Here is a 25,152-nt window from a genome sequence, read left to right on the forward strand (position 1 = left end):
TTGTTAGCCACCTTCGATTTTGTTAAACCTTTTGCATTTTTATTTGTTACTGGACCTGCTTATCTGCTTATATTTTTAAGCGTTCTGTTTTAGCGGGTACAAATATAACGCAGATTGCGAGCAACTTCAACCCCAGGGCTTTTTTCTCTTTTATTATTATTTTTTTATGCTGCACATGTTTATTTTTTTGGACGTTTTGTTCCAGTATTTACAAACTAGAATAATACAAATTGTGACTTTTAAAAATTTAAATTACTGTGTTGTATGTTTTTGTTTGGTATCCCTTACATCGGTTTAATGAGAGATTCAGTGGATTCTCCCACGGGTATTCAGCTAGTTATGTAATAGTTTTTTTAAAGTTGTTGTGGATTGTTAATTTAAGCTTAAAATGTCAAATGAAATAAGTTACAGTCACATTCTTAGCAAAGACCACTAAGATAACACTGCGGTAGCTAGCTTAGCTACATGTAAAAAGCAACATGAAACTGAAGCAGACATAACCTAGCTACAGCAGCTAATAGCTGATCAGTTGAATATAAACTGGAGACTTAGCTAGGTATAAAGAACATGGCTACATATTTACAAAGTCCGAGCTAGCTAGCTATTAAGTTGTTGTTGGTGTGGTTGGTTTTATGATGCTAGCTAACAAACATGTCTCGCATCAATAATATCATCAAAACTGAAAAAAAAAACATAAAAAAACCTTACAGAAACCTTTCTATACTTCATTTATATACCATACCTCTTTTAAAATGCTTTTGTAAAGATTTATTTTGAAGGAAAGAGTAGAAAATGCTTAAAAGAACAGCCCTCCTTTTTACAAACACAATTTCCCGTTACTTTGTGCTAGAACTTCATTTAACAAACCACCCAAAACTTGCAGCGTTTTACGACAAAGAAGACATATATTTTACGGCAACATCAAAGATTTTTTTCGGCAACATCAAAGGAAAATGAGCATATCCACTTTGCCTGTTACAGACACTCAGATACACTTAGCGTATTATTATATAGATAGAAGCAAAGAAGATATAGTTTTCATATCCCGCAATATATTCGTTTAAAACATATCACATTTGTTCTAAAATAATCTTTTAATTAAAAGTTATGAGTTTTAGTATCATAACAAACGGTATGAAATTTTAAAGAGCGGTATGGCACACGTTTCTGTGTATGATTTAAGGTTGAAATAGCCTTTGTCGGATATTACGATAGCCTTGATTTTGTGAACCGTTGGCAAGCATTGACTTGATTTAACATTCGGAAGATGAGATTCTAGATGAAACAAGAAGCCCTGCGGCTTAAAGATTTCCGCCATTAGCAATAATCTGAAAAAGTACTGAACTTTGAAGAGGACTGAGTAATATGAGGGAACAAAATCATTGAATATTCTAAAATTTTAAAATTTAATTTTAATTATTATTGTAACTGTAAATATAGCTAACTTAACTTACATAAACTTCTTTTCTCTATAAGAACAATTTTAAAAGAAAAATAACAAAACCTGAAAATTGATGAACAATAAAAACAAAATAAGAACAACGGCAAGGCTGAAAATTTATCCATTTTCTCTTTTTCTCTGAAAAACAACTTGGAAAATATCTTTAAAGGTGGCAGCAAAGGTTATTTTCAGACTACATATTCTTATTTTTTCTTTTATAACACACTTGTCACGATTTTATAGCTATAATACATTATCTTTTACCAAACTAAAGGTGCAGTCTAGTGCGCAGTAACAGTATGCTTACTGCGCACTAAAGGTGCAGTCTAGTGCGCACTAGCAGAATGTCTAGTGCGTACTAGAAATATTTCCAGTGCGCACTAGGGTTTCTCGTGTACATTTAAAGTATATTATATCGTTTCTTGCCATGCAAAAACATTTTAAAAACTGTAATCATGTGTGCCAAAGAAACCAGCCCTGTGCATCCTTTTTTCTTAAGTTTGCGGTACAAAAATATAGATGTAGGCTTTTTTATTAACAGAATTTTAATATTTTATTTTGGTTATCTTTTACGCCGATTTTTTTACGCTTATTAAAAATGATCAATTAAAATTCTTAAAAAACATAAAAATTCACGATGGCCAGCAGCAGAATGAGCACGATGTACTTAAAATCTTCCAAAGATTTAAGACCATAAAAACCAAGGTCCTTTTCTCAAAGACTTTTCTGAGACTTTCTTCGCCTTGCGGAACAAACCTTTAACTGCACTTTCTTTAGACTTCAAATGGAGGTATATTTATTAACAAACATTTTTTCTTTTACGAAACATTTTAATTCATCATGTATTTCTCTCACTTTTTTCTTTCCCTTTTTATTTCTTAAATATTCTATGTTTCCAAACACAAACTTTTTTCTTAACCAATCTCCACAACAGCCATGTTTGCTCGCATTTTATTTACGCTACTACCATAAGTTCAAAATAGAAACTTAGTTGGAAATATACGCCCTCCCACCCTCCCGCCTGCACATTTTTTTTGTTGAATGGAAGTTTAAAGTTATATAATTTCAATTAAAAGTGGAATTCAGTTTCGCATTCTTTAGAGATAATTTCAAAGCAAGCTGTATCAAAATTTTCATTAGTTTGTTTTGTTTTTCTTTTTAAGAAATTTCTTTCATTGATTAATGCTCGACCACGTCTTTTCAATTTTCTTATGTCGTTAAAATTGTTTACCTAGCCTGTGAAACGCTTTGTGCGAAAAAATACAATTGTTCGACCTTCTTTGAGCAAAAAAGCGGTTTTTATTTGCAGTCAAGGGATTCTGACTTTGCGTATTGTAAAAACAAGGAGGTTTTTAAACCACCTTGGTAAGAAGTGACGTCATTCAAGCGGGCAATTTTCAAACTTTTGCAAGACGAGTTCTCAGAATTCTTAATGAAAATAAACCTTACCTGACCTGAATTGATAGAAGCATCCTTATCCCTAACGCAATAGCAGATTGTCAAAAAATGACAAGAGTCTGGGAACGGGTGTGATAAGTGAGACATTTTGAGAGTTTTTGACACCATTAGCAATCACTTCTTCAAAATTTTAACACAGTGTTTTATAAAGGGTTTATACTTTTTTCCAACTTACCATTTTTCTACCTTTGACACAAGAAACGACGACTATTTTATCTCGTCTTAAGAAACGTTCTTGTTGGCTTTTAACCATTTGCTTATTTTTTTTCTTTTATAGAAAGGATCTGGGCGCTAATATCAATGAGAAAGTCAGACTACATACAATGCGATTGAACAGTTTTCCTTTGACTCTTCTTTTGTTTGTGCATCAATGCAACAAACCACGAATAACAACCAGGCTTTATTAACCTTTTTCGACTTTTATTTTTAAGTCCTATGGAAAGCCACCTGCCGGATTTATAAGAAGAAGAAATAAGAAAGAAAGAAAGAATATATATTTTCCCAAACGTGCATTAATTTAAAATTCCTTTTTTATATTGAGCGAAGAAGAAATTTTGATTTGCTATCCTATATGTCAGGTTGTAATGAAGCTACGAAGGAAAACTGGTAGAATAACACATGATACAAATCTAAAATGGTAGATACAGTTAAATATGGGTTAAAATGTTTACTGTTTTATTTCTCGATAGAAGTATGTATGGCGTATAATGTTACAATTCTTTATGATAAATGTTTCGAAAAAGACATTAAATATTTGCGCTCTAGTTTAGCACTTAACAATTTAACATTGAGCAATGTTAGATACAGAGAGGTATCAAAAAATGATACTTTACAGAACTTGACAAAGTTGATGTTCAGTGAAAACGATTTTATTTTCTCATTTTTTAAAAGACACGCACCGGCAGGTGATTTACAAAGAAATCATGTGGCATTTGGCACATCTTTGTTTGAGCTAGTAAGTTATTTTGAAAGCTGGTGTTTTAAATCTTTGGGTTCCTAATGTTATGTTGAAACAAGTAATTTAAAACCTCCGTCCCAAGGCCTTTCTTTCCTTTTTTTATCAGAGACGACCTTTTTGATAAAATTTACTAGTTGCTATAAACATTGCACTAAAATGTTTAATACCCTGGGGAATGAGTATTTTCTTTTTCATAGTATGCCCCTTGTTGGTGAATATAGCCGTGACCATAACTTGATGACATTCCGGTAAAAGCGCTTTGCAATTAATAGACGGTTCCAATGGTTGAAACACACTAAGATGGAGAGATATAATCAGCAACTTCACTTTTTACAGTTTTACAAGATTCATTCACTAAGTATAGCTCTTCTTTTTCATAGGGTGCATGGGTCAATAATACGGAATTCGCATCGTGCATTAAGTACACGCAGTCATACAGAAGTATTTTGATTTCACTAGTTTACAGTGTCTTTTTAAAAGGTGTTGTATTAATATCGGATGAAAGTCATTGCTCAAAACACTTCTCAGACAATCTCATGAAGGACCTTCGCAAGGCTGAAAGAAACAATAAAGTCAATCTAAATTTACACCATGTAAAGTTAACGTTGCATCCAAGACACAGAGAGGAGTTAAAAGAACAGTTTTATATCTTGAAAACATCTGAAGTAAGTTTAGTTATACTGTTGAGTGCTCATGAGAACATGCAAGATGTTTTTCGTCATGCTAGCTATTTTGATTTAACTGGTCCCGCTCAAGTTTGGCTAATACCAAACTACAAGGATGGAGTGTCTTCATCGTTTATTCCTTTGAGAATAATCTCCTTCTCGGAGGATGAAGATGATATTATAGTCCGCCCGTACATGAAGTTAACGACCACTATACCTCGGTTGCTGGCGATGTACGATGGATACATGAATACATGCATAGCGTAAGTGCTTTGTTTCTTTTATAATAATAATAATGATAATAATCCAATAACATTCCATGCTTGAAACTTTAAATGGAAGCGGCCTTGATGTCTTGCAAAGAGAGACAAAAATAAAAGTTTTTTTATTTCCACGTATTGTTTCTTTGGGCAAAAAAAATAACCATTGATAGGATACGAATATTTCCGCGAAAAAACGAACCAAAAATTGAGATTATATTTCTAATCACTTTTTTTCTGATCCTATTTTAGTTCTCACCCCTCGTGTATACTTTCGAAGTTATATGAAACAATTCAACTGAACGAGCATTACGTGGAAGAAGAGCTGCACATGACAGTACGCTATCGCAATCTTGCCGAAGGAGACTATTGGACGTCGGTTCATGCTGAGCTCAAAAAGAATCAATTTATTATTCAACACAACACTATCCCAATATTGAGGTCTGTTTCTGGTAAGAAAGTTGATTAAGTTTTTTCTTTTGTTTTTTCAACGGTGCGAAAATGCATTTGTCTTAACAACACACCTATGTGATTTTATATAACACTTTTATCTCCAGTTCGAAAAATGATTTATTTGCAAGTGTAGACAAAAATTGATAATGTGTCAACTATACTCATCACTCGGTTTATAGCAGTTATGTGGAAACTAAGTCAGCAATAAAAAGAGAAACAAAGCAATCATGCTATATGCTATGAATTATTTGTTGTAATTCTTTTGTACAAATTCGTTACTTTATTAGTTTTACTTGTTTCACTTTAAGAAATAAGTTTATTTTCTTTATTGTGATTATGTACCTAAGATAGTCTCTTCAGTTCCTATTTGTACTGTTATTAATGAGGGTCCTAGTGCATTTAAAGTCCTCATTTGAGTTACGAAAGTCGTGCGCAAGCACAGCAACCTTCTAACTAGACAACTGTGCTTTAATAAAGGCATGACTCGGTTGGGGTTTGTACCCACAAACTTCGCACTGGAAGCGAACGTTCTATTACAAGGTCACCGGTCAGTAAAAATGAAGTGTTGCAGGGTTTGCTAATTATTTTCACATTAAAAAAGCTGTTGCACGCATAAAAACAAAACAAACAATAAAAAACCTGTCGATTTGAACACAATCCAATCTTAATAAATCAATTAAAACATGGTTGAAATCTGCCGATGCTAGAAAAACAAGAAACTGAGACGGTTTAATCACTCACAACTGCCAGGAGGCCATTCTGACCTTCTGCCAGTTAAAATAAGAAACTTTTCAACTATTTACGCTTTTGTGTGAATGTTCTATCATAAGGGGTAGCAGCAGTACTTGCATATAGAGGGTGATGTCACATTAAAAAAAGATATCAATAATATTATATATAACCGTTTTTCTTTCAATAAATTATTTAAAAAAAAACATGAATAACAAAACAACATACCCAATTGACTATATAATAAAAACAAAGATATAACACTAGGTAAAGCGAAAAAATTGATTCCTGTAAAACCCAATATGCAAGTCCTGTTTGTACCATTGGCACATAATACTGCGATTTGAAGTATATATATAACAAATTTGCAAATGAGGAAGAAATATCACTTATGAAAGGCGTGGGGGAATTTATAAAAAGTAGCAGCTTGGATGTGATTCTCAAAAATCTTTACAAACATATCGGAATAGAAGTAGCGGCAGGAAAAAAGTTAAAAACAGGTACTTCGGACTTCAATCCTGAAAAATTGGGTTATTTAATACAACAATAAACGTTAAAACTGATATAAAGGAGCTGACGGCTATTCTGATAAACCTCGATATCGATATTATATAAAAAATTAATATATATGCACAAAACTAGTCGTTAGCCCGTGGAAAAATCCACAGGTTCGCCCGTCCTTTATATATCGCATTTCGTGTTTTTCCACTGTGAGATACACTGGAATTATTTCAAAAGTCTGTTTTACTAATGATCTAATACGGATGTTATACGCTATACGCTTAAGGCTCTATACTAAATAATATAAAAGTTGCTAGCTATGCAGGTTATTTCACTTCGATTTAAAGAATCTCAATAACATAAATGCAAAACTCTGGACTTCATTGGCGATAGATTTGTGACATAACCAACAATGTTGTTGTCTATCATAAAGTGAAACTTTGTGTTTAGCTACAATTATTTGATTGATGTCAACACTGTGGGGGTGAAGAATCATCTGAAATGACAAATTTCAAGATGATTGTATCATCATAATGAAGATACAAAACCATTTGCAATACTGGTATAAACTTTAAAGATAGAATAACATGGATAAAAAAATATAATCAAAGTCTGCAGAGAATGAATTTCCAAAATGCTACTAATTTAGCTAGCTTAAGTTCCTTAAATGATGCAATCACAATGTTTTAAGCTCCAAAATGATATGAAATCAATGTAAAACCATAGTTGAAAGACTAAGATAAGGACTAAATACATACATGAAAATACAAAACAAGTAACCAGTAACCAGCGTAATAACAACCAATATGTGCGACAAGACCCAAAGTTTTATACGGAAAGCAAAAGAAGCACCTTTTGCGCAAAAATTAATAAACGGCGCGCCATCAAACAACTTTTCGTTCCTGAAGTTGCGTTTCAAACACTAGCCACCTATAAGGTGTAAGTCAATAACTTGTAAAGGAATATGAAATAGGTTTATCTTAAGCAAGACTTAACTACACTATAATAAATGCAACATAATGAGCACTAGATCTTAAGACATTCTTTAAAAAATCAATGTCGACCCGCCTTATAAATAAAACTTTTACCGCCTCGGCAAGTTTCTCATGTAATCTCGCACATGATTTGGCTCCGCGTTAAAGATTCACCGATGTGTTGATTTTTTTCCGGAGACGAAGAAAGGCCAAACCAAACACACATTCCTGCGGATTGTGTGAAAAAACAAATCGTTTTTAATGCGGTGGTGTAGATAGACGATTTATATATGGACGTGTTTTCTCTTGACTGTGCGAAAAAGTTGTAAAATGAAAAAAAGCAAAATCACAAAATATTTAATAACTTTGGTTAAAACCGTTATTAGATCAAGAAAACTCACTGGGTTGGAGTTTGTAGAGATACTATTGGTCCTACAAGGTCAATTTTGAAAATTAGGAGTGTGTCGCGATAATATTGGTCATTTTGAGTTTTTGCTCGTGATTTACTCATTTTTTCGAAAAAATAGTAAAATTGTATTTTTAAAGCATCTTTGACATCTTGGAAACCAGTAAAAACTGTGATGAGTAAAATTTATTCAGAAATGAGTAAGTAATGAGCGATTTAGTCACAAGCCTAACTTTTTCGAAAACATGCAATAATCACTCTTAAAACATTATAGCGATTTGAAAATTTGGCAGAATAAATTGTCTGACTATGCTTTTTTCATTCAAATCAAAGTTGGCAACAGAATTAATGAGTACTTCGAGATAAATGTGGTCTTTGAATAAATAATTTTTGGTGAATTATAACTTTGAAATTTTTATTAAATAACAATTTAGAAATTTGGATAAATAATAATTAGGAACATATAATACTTATTTACAATGATAAATTTTCGTTCAAAAGAGTGAATTATGATGTTATTGGTCTTTAAAATTCATAAAATCTAGGTTCAATATCCTACGCTAGAAGCGAAAAACAGGACGTAGATAATTTCAATGAAATAATAAGAATCAGTTATACGATTCAATATTCAAATTCGATATAGGGTGTGCAAATGTTTAGTATAGTATTCTGTTTATGACTTATTTAAGAGTAATTTGAGATTAACTTAGTCCAAGGCAAAATTGTAAAAATTTACGATGCTCTTAAAACAAGTTCCACATAGATATCCTTTGGCATACAAAGGCTGTCATGATCAATATCAACGAAAGCTTCAAACACTTCAACAGGATCACAAAGAACATCTCCAGGAACTATGCTGAATCTTTTCAAAGCCATATTGCGAGACCTGTCAGACTTCAGATAGTTTCCTCTCAAGAAACACTCGCCAGAATTAATGGAGTGTCCGTAACGATCCCTCATTACATCAGTTGCAACTCCTTTTTCAATCACTTTAATAAAATAAATTGGCTCACAGGAGTTGAATGAGATTACGGCAATAAAGCATAGAATCGAAACAAATTCAAAAAAGGGTTGACCACGATCTCGTTTTTCATCCAGGTAACAGTCATCATCGTTTTCTACGGATTCCTCAACTTTATCCATTTGACTCTCATCAGGACCATCTACTCTCAAACATGCATCAAACTCTAAATTTAAACAGTTACCACAATCACATAAGAATTCTTTCATATATACAGAATTCTCATTAGGCTTGTATTCAAACAGATGCATTGCCATACAACCATCGATCTTCCGTTCAACTCTCGCCATGCGCTTTTTGTCATCTTGCTTTTGACTGACGACTGTGTAACTCATTCTGGGATCTTTCCGGATATCGAGATAGTCACGAATCGCTTGGCTGTCGACAAACCAAACGTCCAAACCAATGATGTCTCGTCTTAATATAGATTTAACTCCGAAGGCGGACATGGCATCAATTAGCCCTTTACCGTGACCTGCTGCTCCGTACAGACGAATTATGCGTACATCGTACTTGTTGGCAAGAGAATGGTATGAATGAAAAGCCCATTTATTTTTATATTGAGTGGGAGCGTTATCGCTTTTAATGATAACTGTTTCATTTCGGATTTCCCAACGATCAAAAATATCCTCAAGGACTTCAAAAACGAAAGATGGGTCGTGAGTTGTATCGTCACTCAAATGATACACAAATTTGTTTTCTCCGGGTTCAACAATGGAACAATGTAAGGCGTACTGTTTCCCAGAAAAATGCGCTTCTTGTACCTCGTGTTTGGTTTTGATGGCAATGTTCTCTGAAAAATCCATTTCAATGTACCTGCTCCCTTCGTGTCGTTCTCTGATTTTTGGAATAACTGTTGCGGTATTCTGTACATGTTGGCGATGTTTGAGATAGGCTGGACCGAGAGCGATGAGTTGCTCCACTATTTCCGATACATTGTGCTTTTTGTCAAGACGTGTTGTTCTCTCGTAGCTCTTTTCGACACCATTCTTGACATAGATTTCCGTCTTCTTTCCAAAACTGTAATAAGATGTCTCCTTCAGCGAGGTGAATTCCGGATGAAGCTTTTCGAGATCTTCTGATGACAATGAAGCTTTTAAACTGAGAAACTCCGTGACAGAGTTTAGCTGTTTTAAACATTCTGTTTTTCGGAAATTGTTGATTCCTTTCAATAAAAGATGGACATTTTGGCATTTGATACAAAGACACGACTCCTTTTCTCGTTCTGTAGGTGGGCCGATATAGAATGGTCGATATTTGTAGAAAGTGGAGAACGAACACTTCAAATCCTGGTGAATTTTATTAAAATCCTTGAAGAGTTGACGAACAGGTTTTGTGTATATTCGGCGATGGGCTCTGATATACGTTTTAGTACTGCCGGTCTTTTTCAGAATGATCTGTTTCTCCTCTACACTGTCATCAGTAATACAAGCTAAATGTTTGAAATCTTTTAAATAACGAAACTTACCGATTCTGCTTTCATTTCGTCCGGAATCAGTTGTCGGGATGGAGACTTCTTCGTTCAACCAGTAATTGTAGATTCGTTGAAGATTTTCCATAGGGATTGAATAGCGAGCTTTGTGTTGATGTTTGTAGTTAGTTAAAATTGATTTTAGTCTGTAAGGCTTGTAATCCAAACTTTTAGCAATCCACCTAATAAAGCATTCGTTATCAAGGGCCTCTCCGAAGGTTTCGTCCAAAAACTTTGCTGCCGTATGTTTATAAAATCGGCTATTTAAATCGCATTTCAATTTCGAGAGAACGGATTCCTTGAATTGACGCTCAAACATGTTGTCACGTTTTTCAGCCAATCTGGCAAGTTCGACGCCGATTGATGTGGTTGTGTCGTTCATGTCATAAGTGTCGTTATTCCGGATGGGTGATAGAGGAATGGACAGTGTGAGTGAATCATTATTCTCGTCAACTGTTGCGTTATGCGGTACTAAATTTTCAGGTTCAAACGGAGGAATGCTCGACGATGTTGGTTCACGGATCTCAAAAACAGCATTTTGTTGGTCAACGAATGACATTTCCGTTTCGATTACATTACCATAACTGCTCATAAAAGAGACATTCATTACATCGGATATGGCTGATACGTTGGGATTTTGAGCTTCCGGTTGGCTTTCAGACTCTAGTGATAGAAATGTGGGTAGAGTAGCATCCTGGTCCTCCTCATTGTCTACATCAGGAGATTCATGATGTGGCTTAACGTGACGATCTCTGTTGAACTTTTGACCAAATGTCTTTCCGCAATACTCACATACTTTGTTCTGACTCATTTTCTGCTTCCGGACCATTACTTTTGTACACTCTTTCTTATGGCGAACAATATTCCCTCTAAATTTCGATCGTAAGGGACAATCAACCGTCGGACAAGCCCACAACTTTGCTTTCTCATCATACAGAGGCTGTATTTTTCTGTTTTTCCCAAGTGTTACTGGTTGATAGTTGAATCTCTTCTCGTGTTTATTTCTGTTGCTCATATCACTGAATTGTTTCTTGCATGAGTCATCGCGACAAAAATAAAACTTTGCTTTACTGACTGGCGCCATCTCAAACTTTCAGACAATGAAGTTTGAATGAAACTTTCTTTCTTTTTAATCCCACGCGCGCCAAAACACTGTTTCGATTTAAAAAAACATTCGATTCAGAAAGTAAACATTCGATTTGATCTCGTAAAACAATGCAATGTCTTCAAATAAATGCGAAAGGAAAGTAAAGTGACGCAAGTTCAGTACACATGGTTTGTGGCTTTATTGGCTTTATTTATTAGTACTTTTTTAACATGACATGTGCCATTTAATGGCTTGTTCAGGTATACTTTCACTAGAGATTTTCAGATGACCTTTCTAATCTTTTTCTCCTCTTAAAAATAATTCTTATACATTTCATAAATATTTTCACTTTATTAATTTACTTTTACTTTTTAAATCATTAACGCGGCTTGTCTAACGCAAACTGTTAGAAATTGGATCTTTTTTTAATTTAAATACTTCCGCATCAAAGTGAAATCTAGCTAAATTCTATCATGAAAACAAGGACTTGAACTTTCACGTACCACTCCTCGTGGAGTCGAATTTGTTAATAACACTGGCCTTTACTGATATTGAAAATTCTTCTTAGTAACAGTTTCTGAAACACTTTCGGGCGAAATTTGGAGTAGTTCTTGAAAAGATAAGTCCTTAACAGCGCCTTAACGAAAAAACCATTTTAATCTTCGATCACTCTTTATTTTCTACGTTTTCCGTCCTGGATTATCTTTAGGATAGCCAATATCATGTTTTGAGACATTTCTATTTCGGTATCGACGAGTAAATTCAGATATAACAGTCAAATTGCCTTCTAGTACGCTTTTTTATGTCGAAAAATTAAAAGGACCATATTTATCCTCAGGCACTCTTTAACCTTGTGAAATCAAGTCAAATCCAACAATTGTATACCTTAAAGTGAAGCTGCTGAAGAAAATCATGAAATTCTTAAGAGTACTCTAAGATAATAGCAAAAATGATGTTTACGTTAAAATCGGAAAAAGACTAATTGATGATGAAATACTCTTAATATTTGAATTTTTTTTTACTTTATTCTACATTCAAGACCAGTTGAACCATTTTCCGAAATTTCGAGCCATAAAAAAGGAGACTTCAAGGTTCCAAAAATTAAGATGACTTTTTTTACCTTTGCAGCTAAGGACTAAAACGTATTTTAAACTACTCCTGACTTTAGACGTAATTTTCTCTCAGTCTACTTATCATATAAAACTGTAATTTTCATATTTTGAAAGAAAAATCTTATCTTAATTCGCCATTAAAATGGAATTCTTCTTGGATTTAGAGACTGCTACGATATTTTAGATTAAGTGAGAGATATAAAAATCTCCACTTTTCGCACAGTCAAGAAAAAACACGTCCATATAGATATCGAAGTTCGGAGCCGTATGTAACACAAAACACGCATTCAAAGAGAGTTAGTATCAACACGAGATAGCTGTATTATTTTGTTTTGTCTTGTTTTATACCGTAAATAATCGATTAAGCCCCCACTCCAGAATACCCCTTCCGAATAAGCCCCCTTCCCCAAAACCCATTTTGACCATAAGCCCCCTTCCCGAATAAGCCCCCATGGGGGCTTATTCGAATTCACAGTAATTTCAATATAGTTGATAGGGACTGAGAAAATACTACTGTAAACAATTGATTAAATGGTATTTATTTCGCAGGTTGAGGTATTAATAACACTCGTGTTTATAATATCCAATTCAAAGTTAGGGTGTTTTTCTTTTTTTTTCTTTCAACGCAGATTGTTAGCTTGGGATACATATGAGTGTCATTTAATGCCAGTTTTCGGAGCATGTCTTAAATCTAAAAAGATTGAACCGTTTTGGTCCCTGGAGGTTGCACTTAATATATTCAGGCGCCGGATGTTAGTTGGAACAAGCCGTTTAAAGCATATTGCACAGAGAAATACGATGAATGGCTTGAAACCGTCGGAATTCATCAATGTTGTGTGTATTAAAATCGTTGTTTTTATTTTTTAGCACACTAGATTTTTGCATAATTTTATAAGCCCCCTCCCATTTAACCCCCCCCCCCCCCCCCCCCCCGAATAAGCCCCCTCCCCCAAAACCAATTTTGACAAATAAGCACCCGGGGGCTTAATCGATCATTTACGGTATGTGCGTGAAAAACAGCTTTTTTATTGTTTTTAGTGTGAAAATAATTACCTAAACACGCAATACGTGGTTTCAGCTCCTCTGTTTACACTAAGGAGACCTGGATATTAAGTTATTAAAAATAGCTAATACTTCTCACGTTATAGGTGACAAAGTTCGAAGGTTTTTGCGTGCTGTTACGATACTTGATAGCCCATACACGATCGAAGAAACTCATATGCTCGATCCAGTCCAGCAGTCATGTAAAGTTGGAATCATATGTCGGAAACCAGTTTCTGTTGCTGGCAATAAAAGTGTACATTACGAAGTGACGTGTTGCGTTGGTTTTGTTATTGAGTTTTTCCAAATACTAATCGAAGAACTCAATCTTGACATCGACATGTATATCGTAGAGGATGGCAAATATGGTATATATCAAGACGGAGAATGGAATGGTTTGATCCGCGACGTTGAAAGCGGGAAAGCAGATATTGCCGTGGCTGGTTTGACAATAACTGGTGAACGATCAAGATTTATTGATTATACAGTCCCGTACATGGAGGCTCAAATGGGTATTCTTGTAAAACCACAAATTGTTAGACTGGAATTCTTAAATTGGGATTTTATAGCCCCTCTGTCGGGAGAACTGCAGCTAACCCTATGGGTGGTAGTTGTGGGTGCAATGGTGTTAAATTATATTTTTGAGAACAATCTATACGCGTTGAGCTTGACTGATTGTAAGTTTAAATTTCTCAAGTATTACCCAACGTTTGAAAGTATGACCTATATAAGCGGAGTGACGCTACAGAGAGATCTTGGTGGTGTGAATCCAGTTCGAGCCGGAGCAAGAGTGTCAGCCATTGTGTTTGCATTTGGTATGGTAATCGTAGTAACGACGTATACAGCAGTTTTAGCTGCACAAAGCGTCCAAAACCAAGAGAAGAATCCTTTCCTAGGATCAAAAGACCCAAGGGTAAGCTCTTTTGTGTTAGTTTTTTTCTTTAAACTGCTACGCTGCATGCGTAATTTTCCTGGAATGGTCAACATAACATTGCATGGAATTTTTGTAGAAGATGCAACATCAAGGTGTTTACTAACTTACCCTATGTGCATGAAGCGATTTAAATTTTGTTGCTCCCAAACAGCTTTTCACTGAGCCAGCTGATACGCGATCATAATTACTACTTCTGATTATTGTAATAAAATCATAAAATGTTTTTTAGATGAGAAATCCAACTAGCGAATTTACCTTCGGGACTATAAAAAGTAGCAGTTATGAAAGTTTCTTTCAAAATGGCGAAACAGAGATATTGAAACGCATGGGTAACTTCATGAAACCTTACAATGTGAAGAATACTGAAGAAGGATTTCAAAGAGTTAGTAATGGGTAAGCTCAGGGTGAAAAGGATTGATCCCGATTTGGTTCTAAACTGTTCTTACTTTCAATAGCCATAGCCTAATATGTAAAGTGACGAATAGTGTTACTTTACAATATTTCCTCAAATCCTAATGAACAAATGTCATTTTATTTCTGATTTTAATTGTTTTAAGATTTATAAGTACAGTGGGATTCCTCGAGCTTCTTTAATTTTTACTTACTTCCAATGAAGCTTGCCGAAACACTTTAAATGAAAGCAGGAAGGTAGGCTTAAACCTCCTCGATAAGAGAAATATTACAATCATAACTATGATCTGACTAAACAAATGTAACGCTCTGTATGTCTTGTATTCACCAATGTCGTAAAAAAAATCAGACCTTTCCAATCATTCTCTAATATTTTTTCTGTCAAAAACACCTGGAAACGAGGCTAAATTATTAGCTACCTTTAATAACTAACTAAAAATTCTGACAGTAGTTTTTATATTAGAACACTACAGGCATTTTTGGATGATTATATGTTTTTGTTATGGTATGCATCACACGATCCGGACTGCAAGTTGCGATTAAAGAAGGACACAATGTTAGCTTCCGGCTATGGCTTGGCGTTGAATAAAAAACTTCACTCCACAACAGAACTTATGAATAAGGTGATCTTGCAGCAACTGGAAACTGACGAAATTTACTCCTTCCTCTCCAAATGGTTTATCGAAACATGCAAATTCAACGAAAACATTGAAAACAGTAGACTAGGAGTGACAGATTTCGGAGGGTTAATAATATTGCTCATCGTGGTATCGGTGGTCAGTTTCCCTGTATTAATTCCGGAGCGATTTTATTACAAATATCTGAACGTTAAATTGACGGTTGCCGTTAAAAGTTTTTTTCAAAATAAGAACGTCCTTAGCAGAAAAGCGACATTGTCGACATCTATTAATAAGAGTGAGAGAGATTTTGAAGAAAAGAATCCGTCAATGCCGGCGTCGCTGAAAACGCAGAGTTAGTTTCAACGAGATACACGGATAGTATCGTCAGCGTGAAATCGTGTGTTGACATTTTTTTATTGTCGGTTTGTGTGTATTTAAATGAGCTGACTCTGTTAATTGTTGTTTTGTTGATAAAACAAAGACTTCTTAATCTTTGCGTGATTTAAGGGACATTAAGATTACTGATTATTAATGGCAGAACGAGTTCATATTCCATCTTTTTTTTATTTGTACAATGTGCGGAAGACTTATTTTTCACACAAAATATATACATGTATAAACATGTACGATATAAACACTGTATTTTTGTTTTGAAGTAAGAAAACTAACATTAACTATTTTCTTTTTTCTTCGATCATTTACTATGATCTGTATATTCTATGATAGGGTGTGAGCTAATTGGATTATAATAACAATGGTGTAAATTTCAACCAATGAAATAAATAGATATGTGGGAACATGACCACATGTTTCCATCAACAGTAAAGCTCGTAAAATTGTTGATTGACATGATTCAGCTAACCTAGTACCCGGTAACACTTTTTAAAGTAAAAGATTCGTCTACTAAGAGAAATTAAGTATTAATTTGCTGTTTACATAAAATATGACAGTAGAAACATAAGGCAGGTGCAAAGATAACTGACATCTTAGGACTATCATCTAAACACCTAGCTGCGCATTAAACTTTGTTTCCAAACTTCTTTACATTTCTTTCGGTCAAGATTAACTAACAACGTGCTGAAATGATAAAATAAATATAGATGAATATGTTCGTTTCCTTGAATATATTTCTCCTTCGTTTACGTCTTTATCGTACTTTTATTTGTTTTTATTTTCTGACTCTATCTAGAAAGGAAGGTTGGTACAAGGTTGTCGTGTTTTTAAAGGGAGGTTGGTACGAGGTTGTCGTGTCAGTGTGACTGTTTTTTTAAAAAAAAAATAAGATCACATTTAAACTCGTTTTTAAGCAGATGTTTTTGGTGCATTTTCAAAATGCTTATTCTTATTCTCATAATATTATGTAAGAGGTTTTTTTAAAATAGCTGTACATTTTTGAGTATATATTACAGTATTTATTTACTTGCATATTTTTTGAATTATTAGGACATTGGATGCCCTTATAGATGACTACCAATTTTTATATTATTACCTGTCACGTGATAGCACTTGTCAAATCCGTTTGGTTCGAGATGCTTTATTGGAAACAGGTTTGGCGTTTGGAATTAAAAGAGGACAAAGTTTGAAGTTGCTGTTGGATGCAATTGTACTAAAACACGTCGAACAAGAAACGTTAGTCCAATTGCAAAAGAAATGGTTTCCAAGTATATGCCAGCCTTCATTAGCGATGGAGAACCACAAGCTGTCAATTAACCATTTTGGAGGGCTTATTATGCTACTCATCTCAACAGCTTTTTCAGCAGTCTTGCTATTATATCCTGAGCGCATATATTACAAATATATTGACAAATATATATCACGAAAACTTGAAAATGTATTAGATGAAGACTGCAGAAAGACTAACCAAGGCCATCCTGAAACGTTGACTTTAAACAGGTCACTTGTTCAGAATGACGTCACTCCGGTTATGTTTCGGTATAATCCGGAATCAACAGAAGATATAAAGTCAAAGAAAGAAACAATGAAGTAACTATGATAATTTATCGGTAAGCTAACAAAAGGAAGTTAGTACAAGTTAACAAGACAAGTTAAACATAATATTCTCCGATAACACTTCCCCAATAACGTTGCATTTGACTTAAGCCTTATACGCATGTATATGAAATTTATGGCATATAATTAAAGGGAGACATTCAACTTCCTTACCTAGTTTATCTTATTAATGCAAATTTGATTGGTAACCTCTGTGTACCATCTTCACAGCAACACTTGTCACAACGTGTGGAAGGCGTGGCAGGAACTTAGTTTTTACACAAAATATACACGCTTTTTCTCCTTTAAGAATATGCTCTATAATAATATGAAGTTGGAACTTCATTTTAAAAACAACAGGTCCATTGTTTAGATCGATAGAGAAATAAAAATAATGGCCAGCCTGGTTAAAAATTTAATATTCTTAATTTAAAAAATGCGTGTATACATGTATATAAACATGAACGATATAAACACTGTATTTTTGTTTTGAAGTAAGAAAACTAACATTAACTATTTTCTTTTTCCTTCGATCATTTACTATGATCTGTATATTCTATGATAGGGCGTGAGCTAATTGGCTTATAATAACAATGGTGTAAACTTCAACCAATAAAATAAATAGATATGTGGGAACATGATCACAAATTTGATTAAACAATTCAGCCAACCTAGTACCAAGTAGCGTTTTGTAAGAAATTTGCATACTATAAGAGATGAAATTTGTTGTTTACATAAATGTGTTAGTAAGAACATCAAGTTAATGCAAAGAGAAATGTCATCTTAAAATATTACCAACTTCTTCCCTAAAGGTCATCTGCATTTACCTATATGGTAATCGTATAAATTGAATCAGGACAAAAATTATGAGATTCGGGAGATGGATCTCAAAAGGATGGCGAGAGTGTGTTTTTTTCCTGTTTTCTTTAATTGAATAATTTTCCTTAAGAGGTCTTTCCTTGAACAAATTACATTTTAAATACTAGTTTTATTTATTTTCGTTTTATATCTTTTTTTTAACTTTTAGGTCATTAGATGCCATGATTAATGACTACCAATTCTTATATTATTACTTGTCACGTGATCGCACTTGTCAACTCCGTTTGGTTCGAGATTCTCTATTGGAAACAGGTTTCGCGTTTGGAATTAGAAGAGGACAAAGTGTGAAGTTGCTGTTGGATGCAATTGTACTAAAACACGTCGAACAAGAAACGTTAGTCCAATTGCAAAAGAAATGGTTTCCAAGTATATGCCAGCCTTCATTAGCGATGGAGAACCACAAGCTGTCAATTAACCATTTTGGAGGGCTTATTATGCTACTCATCTCAACAGCTTTTTCAGCAGTCTTGCTATTATATCCTGAGCGCATATATTACAAATATATTGACAAATATATATCACGAAAACTTGAAAATATATTGGGTGAACACTACAGAAAGACTAACCAAAGCCATCCTGAAACGTTGACTTTAGACAGGTCACTTGTTCAGAATGACGTCACTCCTGTTATGTTTCGGTATAATCCGGAATCAACAGGAGATATTAAGTCGACGAAAAAAACAATTAATAATGGTTTAATACATTAGTACTCTTTAAGCAACATCGTACACATCTTTGCAAGTTTCAAGTTTCAAGTTTGTAACCACAATCCATAGTCAGTATCAGGCGAATAAAAATTTTAGTCGACAAATAATTTGGGCCGTTTTCAATTTCTATTACCGGTGTAACCGTAAGTAATTACTCCCCGAAAAAAATTACTCCCCCAATATTATTTTCCCGGGAAATTATTACTCCCACACGGAAATTATTACTCCCTTGAAATCACTCTTTTATAAATGGAGGAGTACTATTTTCCCAGTAAAACTAACTCCCATGAAGACATTCCATTGCACATTCAAATGCGCGAGGTTCCTTTATTTATAGTTTTTATAGTTTGTTTTATCGATTTCTAATCTTAAACAGTTCTTTTTCAATATTTTTTTAGAGTGTCTACAACAAAATACTATTATTTGCTTCATCCGAAAGTTCTAAGCTCAATGTCATTTATTACAGTTTTTCGTTGTAAGGTTGTAGTTATCGTGAGAAAATAAATTATCAAATGATCTTGAAATGATTATTCTAAAGTCAAGTTCAGCTGCATATATACATAGAGACATCTCTGACATATACCAATCATTTAAAAGAAACAATTAAAATCATTTGATTCTGAAAGCTTTTTGTATTGACATTTCTTAAAACAACTCTTATAAACGCTTCTTATAAAAGCTTGTATTTATATAGATTGTAATGGTCCCACTGAAAAGGAGAAGCCAAACCCACCCCACTGGATTTTTAACTCTTTCGGTAGTCCACTGTAAGTTCTCTTAATAAATTCTTTTTATCAACATAATAATTGTCATTTTTTATTTATTAAGATAGGAGAGTAAAAATTTCCTGCGGGGAGTAATAACTTTCTGGTAAATAGATACTCCCAGGAGTAACAATATCCCGGGAAATAAGTACCGGGAGTATTTATTTCCTAGTAAATTATTACTGGGGAGTAAACTTTTAGGGAAGTCTGTTTTTACGGTGACACCGGAAATACTTAATAAGGCCCACGGATTTATTTGTACGAAGTCATTTTGAGATTAAAGAATGTGTTGGGGAGAGAGGTTATTGGGAGGGGCTTAATGCTTCTTATAATATGGATTTTTTTTGAAATCATAGAATAATAACTAAAATTGTTTGTTATATTGGAGGGAAAATTCAAAATCAAAGCAAATTTAAGAAGGTAACTTTCTTATTTCGTTTAAAAGTTCTTAAACTGGCTATATTATTGCCAATCAGTAGTTAGGGCTGTTACTGGTGTTACTGCTTTTTTCATAAAGCAAGTGTTGTATTAAAATCAGTTAAACACCCCTGAGCATATTTAATGGCATGAAGTTTATTTGTTAGAAGTTATATCCAGGGTAAGTCAGGGCTTTTATTAAAGGGGGCTTAACCATACATTTGCGGCATTTATTTAGACAATGCCGAAAAACTTTATAATCAAGCCGCTGACTCCTGAAGTCTGTGAAAAAGTTGCGCGCGTTTTAAGATTTTCAGGAACCTATCGTTCAAAAAACTTTATGCTTTATAATTTATGCACAAGATCGCCAAAGCAAATCTTTGCCAAAGTAATTCCCTTCAATTCGTTTAAGAGTTCAATATTTTTTTTGAGTTTCCACTGATGAAATCCAGTTTTTTATATATTTAACTGGTCCAGATTATCTATCGACAAAAACTCTTTTTGCATTAAACAGAATATTCTGCAAATTACCAAAAATTTGATTTAATTCAGATTGTATATGCGTGGTGTTTTCATTGACTTGTTCCAGAAGAATATGGTAAAGGGAGGTTGTATGTTGACATATCTGCTTCCAGTGGGTAGTTCGGTCTTTTGTAAGGTAAATGGTGGGGATGATATTTATACATGGCCCAAAGTTTTCGATTTCTGTTTTTTTTTTAAATTTTTCTTTTAGGAGCATGACCAAGCTTTGTTTTTTTCTTTTTCGAGGTGTCTTTGGTGTACGAAGGTAGGGGAGTCTTCTGGAGGAGCAAACATGTCAAAGCTTTCTGAGTTGATCGCAGTCCATGATTAAAGACTAAAAAATAGCGAACAGCACTTTATCATTTATTTTGTCGGGGTTAAAAAGGGGGTAACCAAAAGGGAGGTGCATGTAAAATAGTTTTATAACATTTGTTGCAATCCCCTGAGTATCCCACTCAAAGAGAGCATTTTGTTTTCAAATATGTCAAAATAATACCATGTGCTAAATTTGTGTTCCAAATTGTGTTGTAATCCATCTAATTTGGTGGATGAGTTTTATCGTTTGGTGGATGCGTTTTATCGTTTTCATAGCGTTTTTGTTAAAGTGACTACATAAAATGTGTTGTATGCAAATTTGTAGGGGGCAACCATTTCTAAACATAAATAAAATTAAAGATTTTCAGGAACCTATCGTTCAAAAAACTTTATGCTAATTTATGCACGAAATCGCCAAAGCAAATCTTTGCCAAAGTAATTCCCTTCATTTCGTTTAAGAGGTCAAGATTTTTTTTGACTTTCTCCTGATGAAATCTAGTTTTTGATACATTTAACTGGTCCATTTTATCTGTCGACAACTCCTTTTTGTACCATATTTTCACATTAAACAGAATATTCTTCGAATTACACGTCTATTATAAAGCTAACATTCAGTTTACGCAGAAGTTCCGTACGCATGTAAACAATATGCATGACATAATAATGAGTTGCAACGGAAACAAGCTCCTAAAAAATTAAGGTAAGCTTTAAAAAAGGATTTTCATTTCTTTATAAGAGAAGGTTTAAATGGCTTCCGAACAAAACTCTTATTATGTGACTTCTTGCTTAATTACCTGGAACTTACTTCTTGTACACTTCTCTAATCGAATATACTTTTCCCCAGAATTCTTAGTGAATCATAGGTAGTAAGAAATATTATAAAGTGTGTTTAATTTCTTCGCAATTTGTTGAAAAGCAAAAGTATGAAATATAAAGATTCTTTATTTCTTTATAAATCTTTTCAGGTTTAAAATGTTACGAAAAGCAAAGAAACTAAGCCTGAAACGGGTGTAGCCTTACGGTGGTTTACAACCGTTTCTAACGCAAATACATCCTGGGATTAAGGCGACTTGGATGTGTGTCTACGGGCTTACAACCGAGGTCAGGAGCGTCCAATGGCAGCCTAGTTCACCAAAGACGTAGATATACAGATATAGATAGATAGACGTAATATGGTACAATAAGAAAAACATTTCATTTTGCAGCAAAACTCTCTACGATAAACTAACATATGTACAACAATATCTTCAACCAAATGCGTTTTGGGTGGAAGTGTCACAGTTTTTAAATCACTCCAGTTATACCAGCTTTCTTCTAGCCGTTCAAAATAATGAGACGTCTCTCTTCACTAGTGAGAATGCACATCTCGACCATCAAGTTTTGTGGCTTGAGAATGTTCATTAAGTGGAAACCTTGGGTTGCTAATAAAATTCAAAATATTAGCCAATTGAGATGAATTTCACCATCACGGTTATTATTATTTATGTAATAGGGAAGACGCGAGCTTCCATATTTTTAAGTCAAAAAAAGCCCTGGGGGAAAGTTTCTTCACACCAAGTATCTATATAAGTATAATAGACAGATATATTTGAACACAACACAAAAATGGAATTTTCACTCCAAAACTTCGAGAAAATGATCGTTCTCACAACAACCTTGAGAAACATTGGTTGTTTGTGGAGACACTATATTTAAAGCTTTTCCATGAAAAAACTTTAACCCCTTTCCGCATAGCGTATTATATTATTATGACTAGTCGATAAAGCCCGTTGAAAAAACCACTTAGACAGGATAACAGTAAAAAATAACCGTTATTTAAATTTTGATAACGTCAGCAAGGACCTGTCAAGAGACAAAATATTTTTTCTTCAAAATTTGTTTACTTGTTGCTTCTATTGTGTAGAGCTTGAATAGCTGATTAAAATAATGTATAGAATCATTTGTTTTGGACAAACGCCTAAGGAGATATAAGGGTTTAAAAATTTTTGCTGATGTCAACAGAAACGAACAAATATGCAAAAAAAATATTTTAAGAAATTTGTATACCTGTTGCTTTCATCGTATAGATCTTGAAACGCTGACCAAGAAAATGTATAAGATTATGTACTTTTGACAACGGTTGCAGAGATATAAGGTTTGAAGGTTTTTTGATGACGTCATCAACCCGTCCATTCCGAAATTGATTTGGGGATCCGGGAAATTACCCAAATTAGTCATAGGTGATCCCTAGTTACCCACGCGGTGAAAAATTATTGACGACACCACCCCGTTTCCAAGTTATTTGGCCTTTTAGGTGCACTGTAATGGCTTCATTAATTTAATATAGGATATTGACGCTAAAGTAGTGCTATTGACGTCGCGCAGTAACGTGAGAAAACTTATCATATTAGACATACGTTTTTCGGCGACATCAAAGGAAAATGACGATATCCACTTTGCCTGTTACAAACAGACACAGTCTCTGTATTATTATAAGAGACTAGTCGATAAGGCCCGTGGAGAAATCCACTTAGTCAGAAGGACAATAAAAAATAGGTTGTTTTAGATTTCTTGCTGACGTCAGCAGTGCAGATACAAAAAAATTTTATCGAAGTTTAGTGTATTCGTTGCCTGTAATGTGTAGAGGTTAAAACGCTGATGAGAAAAATGTATAGGATCGAGGGTTTTCGACGAACGTATAAGGAAATATAGGGGTTTGAAAATCTTGCTGAAGTCAGCAAAGACCCGCAAAAACAAACAAAAAAATTCCCAAATTTTATATATCTAATGTCTTTATCGTATAGATCTTGAAACGCTGATCAAGAAAATGTATAGAATCATGTACTTTTGACTAACGGTTGCAGAGATATTAGGATTTGAAGGTTTTTGATGACGTCATTAACCCGTCGATTCCGAAACGGATTCAGGGTTCCAGGTTTGGGAAAATCACCCAAATTGGTCCTAGGTGGTCCCTAGTTACCCACGCGGTGAAAAATCATTGACGTCACCACCTCGTTTCCAAGTTATTTGGCCTCAAAGTTTTAGGTGCACTGTAATGGCTTCATTAATTTAATATAGGATATTGACGTTAAAGTAGTGCTATTTTTGTCGCGTCGTAACGTCAGAAAATTTAACATATTAGACATGCATTTTTCGGCAACATCAAAGGAAAATGAAGACATCCACTTTGCCTCTCACAGACACACAGACAGACACACTTAGCGTATTATTATATAGACTAGTCGTTAGCCTGTGGAAAAATCCACGGGTTCGCCCGTCCTTTAAATGTACCCGTGGCCACAAAGTGGATAAAAATATATCGCATTTGATATTCGTGTTTCCGTAGCATCATTTTCTAATCCGCGCAGAGACAGACAAAATACGGCTATTATTAAAGAGACTAGCCGGGAAACCTGGCGTCGAATCGCCGGGATGAGCCACAAGTAACTGTTGTTGAACGCCCTGAGGAGCGCTTAAAAAGAACTGCAAACTGTGCGACAAAGTCAGGTGAAGCGCTTTAGTACAGGTATGCAGTATGTCGTAAATCAAGTGAAACGTACACACCATTATAGTGTTGTGACTGTAACATATTTTTCAAAAAATAACTTTCCTGCAACAAAGGCTGAAATAAAAACACAGTTTACAATCGTTGTGACTCTGTCATGGCAAAAACAATCGGTCAATATTATTTTATTTTGCGGAATAAGTTTGTAAAAGTTAAAAAATTAATCGTGACACCGGACTGCGTGCTTAGTACAGTTAAATGGTGTTACACAGGTGTATAGGGATAATACCCTTTTGAAAAAAACTTTCTTGCAGACTCTATTTAAATGAAAACACAAGAAACAGTCCTTCGCTTCTTGCACAGGGCTAAGCGGTTAGTCCAGGTAAACATTGTTGGACATTCGTACAGGCGTGATTTCCAAGAAAGTTTAAAAATTAATTGTCACAGTGAGCTGACCTGCATAGGCGTAACAGCCTTTTCCAAAACACAGGCTATTGTTAACACTGAGCTGACCGCTTATTACAATTAAACAG

The 25,152-nt window shown here is 34.3% G+C and overlaps 1 protein-coding gene across 7 annotated transcripts in view; it reads left to right on the top strand.

Moving 5' to 3' along the window:
• Window positions 1-19,224, top strand: part of LOC130662299 (glutamate receptor ionotropic, NMDA 2B-like) — a 35,075-nt gene extending 15,851 nt beyond the window's left edge. For 3 of the 7 annotated variants that reach the window (XM_057461122.1, XM_057461124.1, XM_057461123.1), the window contains 6 exons: window positions 3,177-3,854; window positions 4,238-4,785; window positions 5,035-5,234; window positions 13,685-14,490; window positions 14,741-14,904; window positions 18,559-19,224. In XM_057461122.1, coding sequence (XP_057317105.1) covers window positions 3,534-3,854; window positions 4,238-4,785; window positions 5,035-5,234; window positions 13,685-14,490; window positions 14,741-14,904; window positions 18,559-19,117 — 2,598 coding nt within the window. In that variant the 5' untranslated portion in view covers window positions 3,177-3,533 and the 3' untranslated portion in view covers window positions 19,118-19,224. Of the gene's footprint in view, window positions 1-2,975; window positions 3,855-4,237; window positions 4,786-5,034; window positions 5,235-13,684; window positions 14,491-14,740; window positions 14,905-15,385; window positions 16,217-16,985; window positions 17,546-18,558 lie in introns of those variants that run through there. The other 4 variants (XM_057461125.1, XM_057461126.1, XM_057461121.1 and 1 more) reach the window with 4 other exon arrangements.
• Window positions 19,225-25,152: the final 5,928 nt, after the last annotated feature.

This window comes from Hydractinia symbiolongicarpus, chromosome 10 (assembly GCF_029227915.1).
Source record: "Hydractinia symbiolongicarpus strain clone_291-10 chromosome 10, HSymV2.1, whole genome shotgun sequence".
In the NCBI taxonomy this organism is placed as follows: Eukaryota; Metazoa; Cnidaria; class Hydrozoa; order Anthoathecata; family Hydractiniidae; genus Hydractinia; species Hydractinia symbiolongicarpus.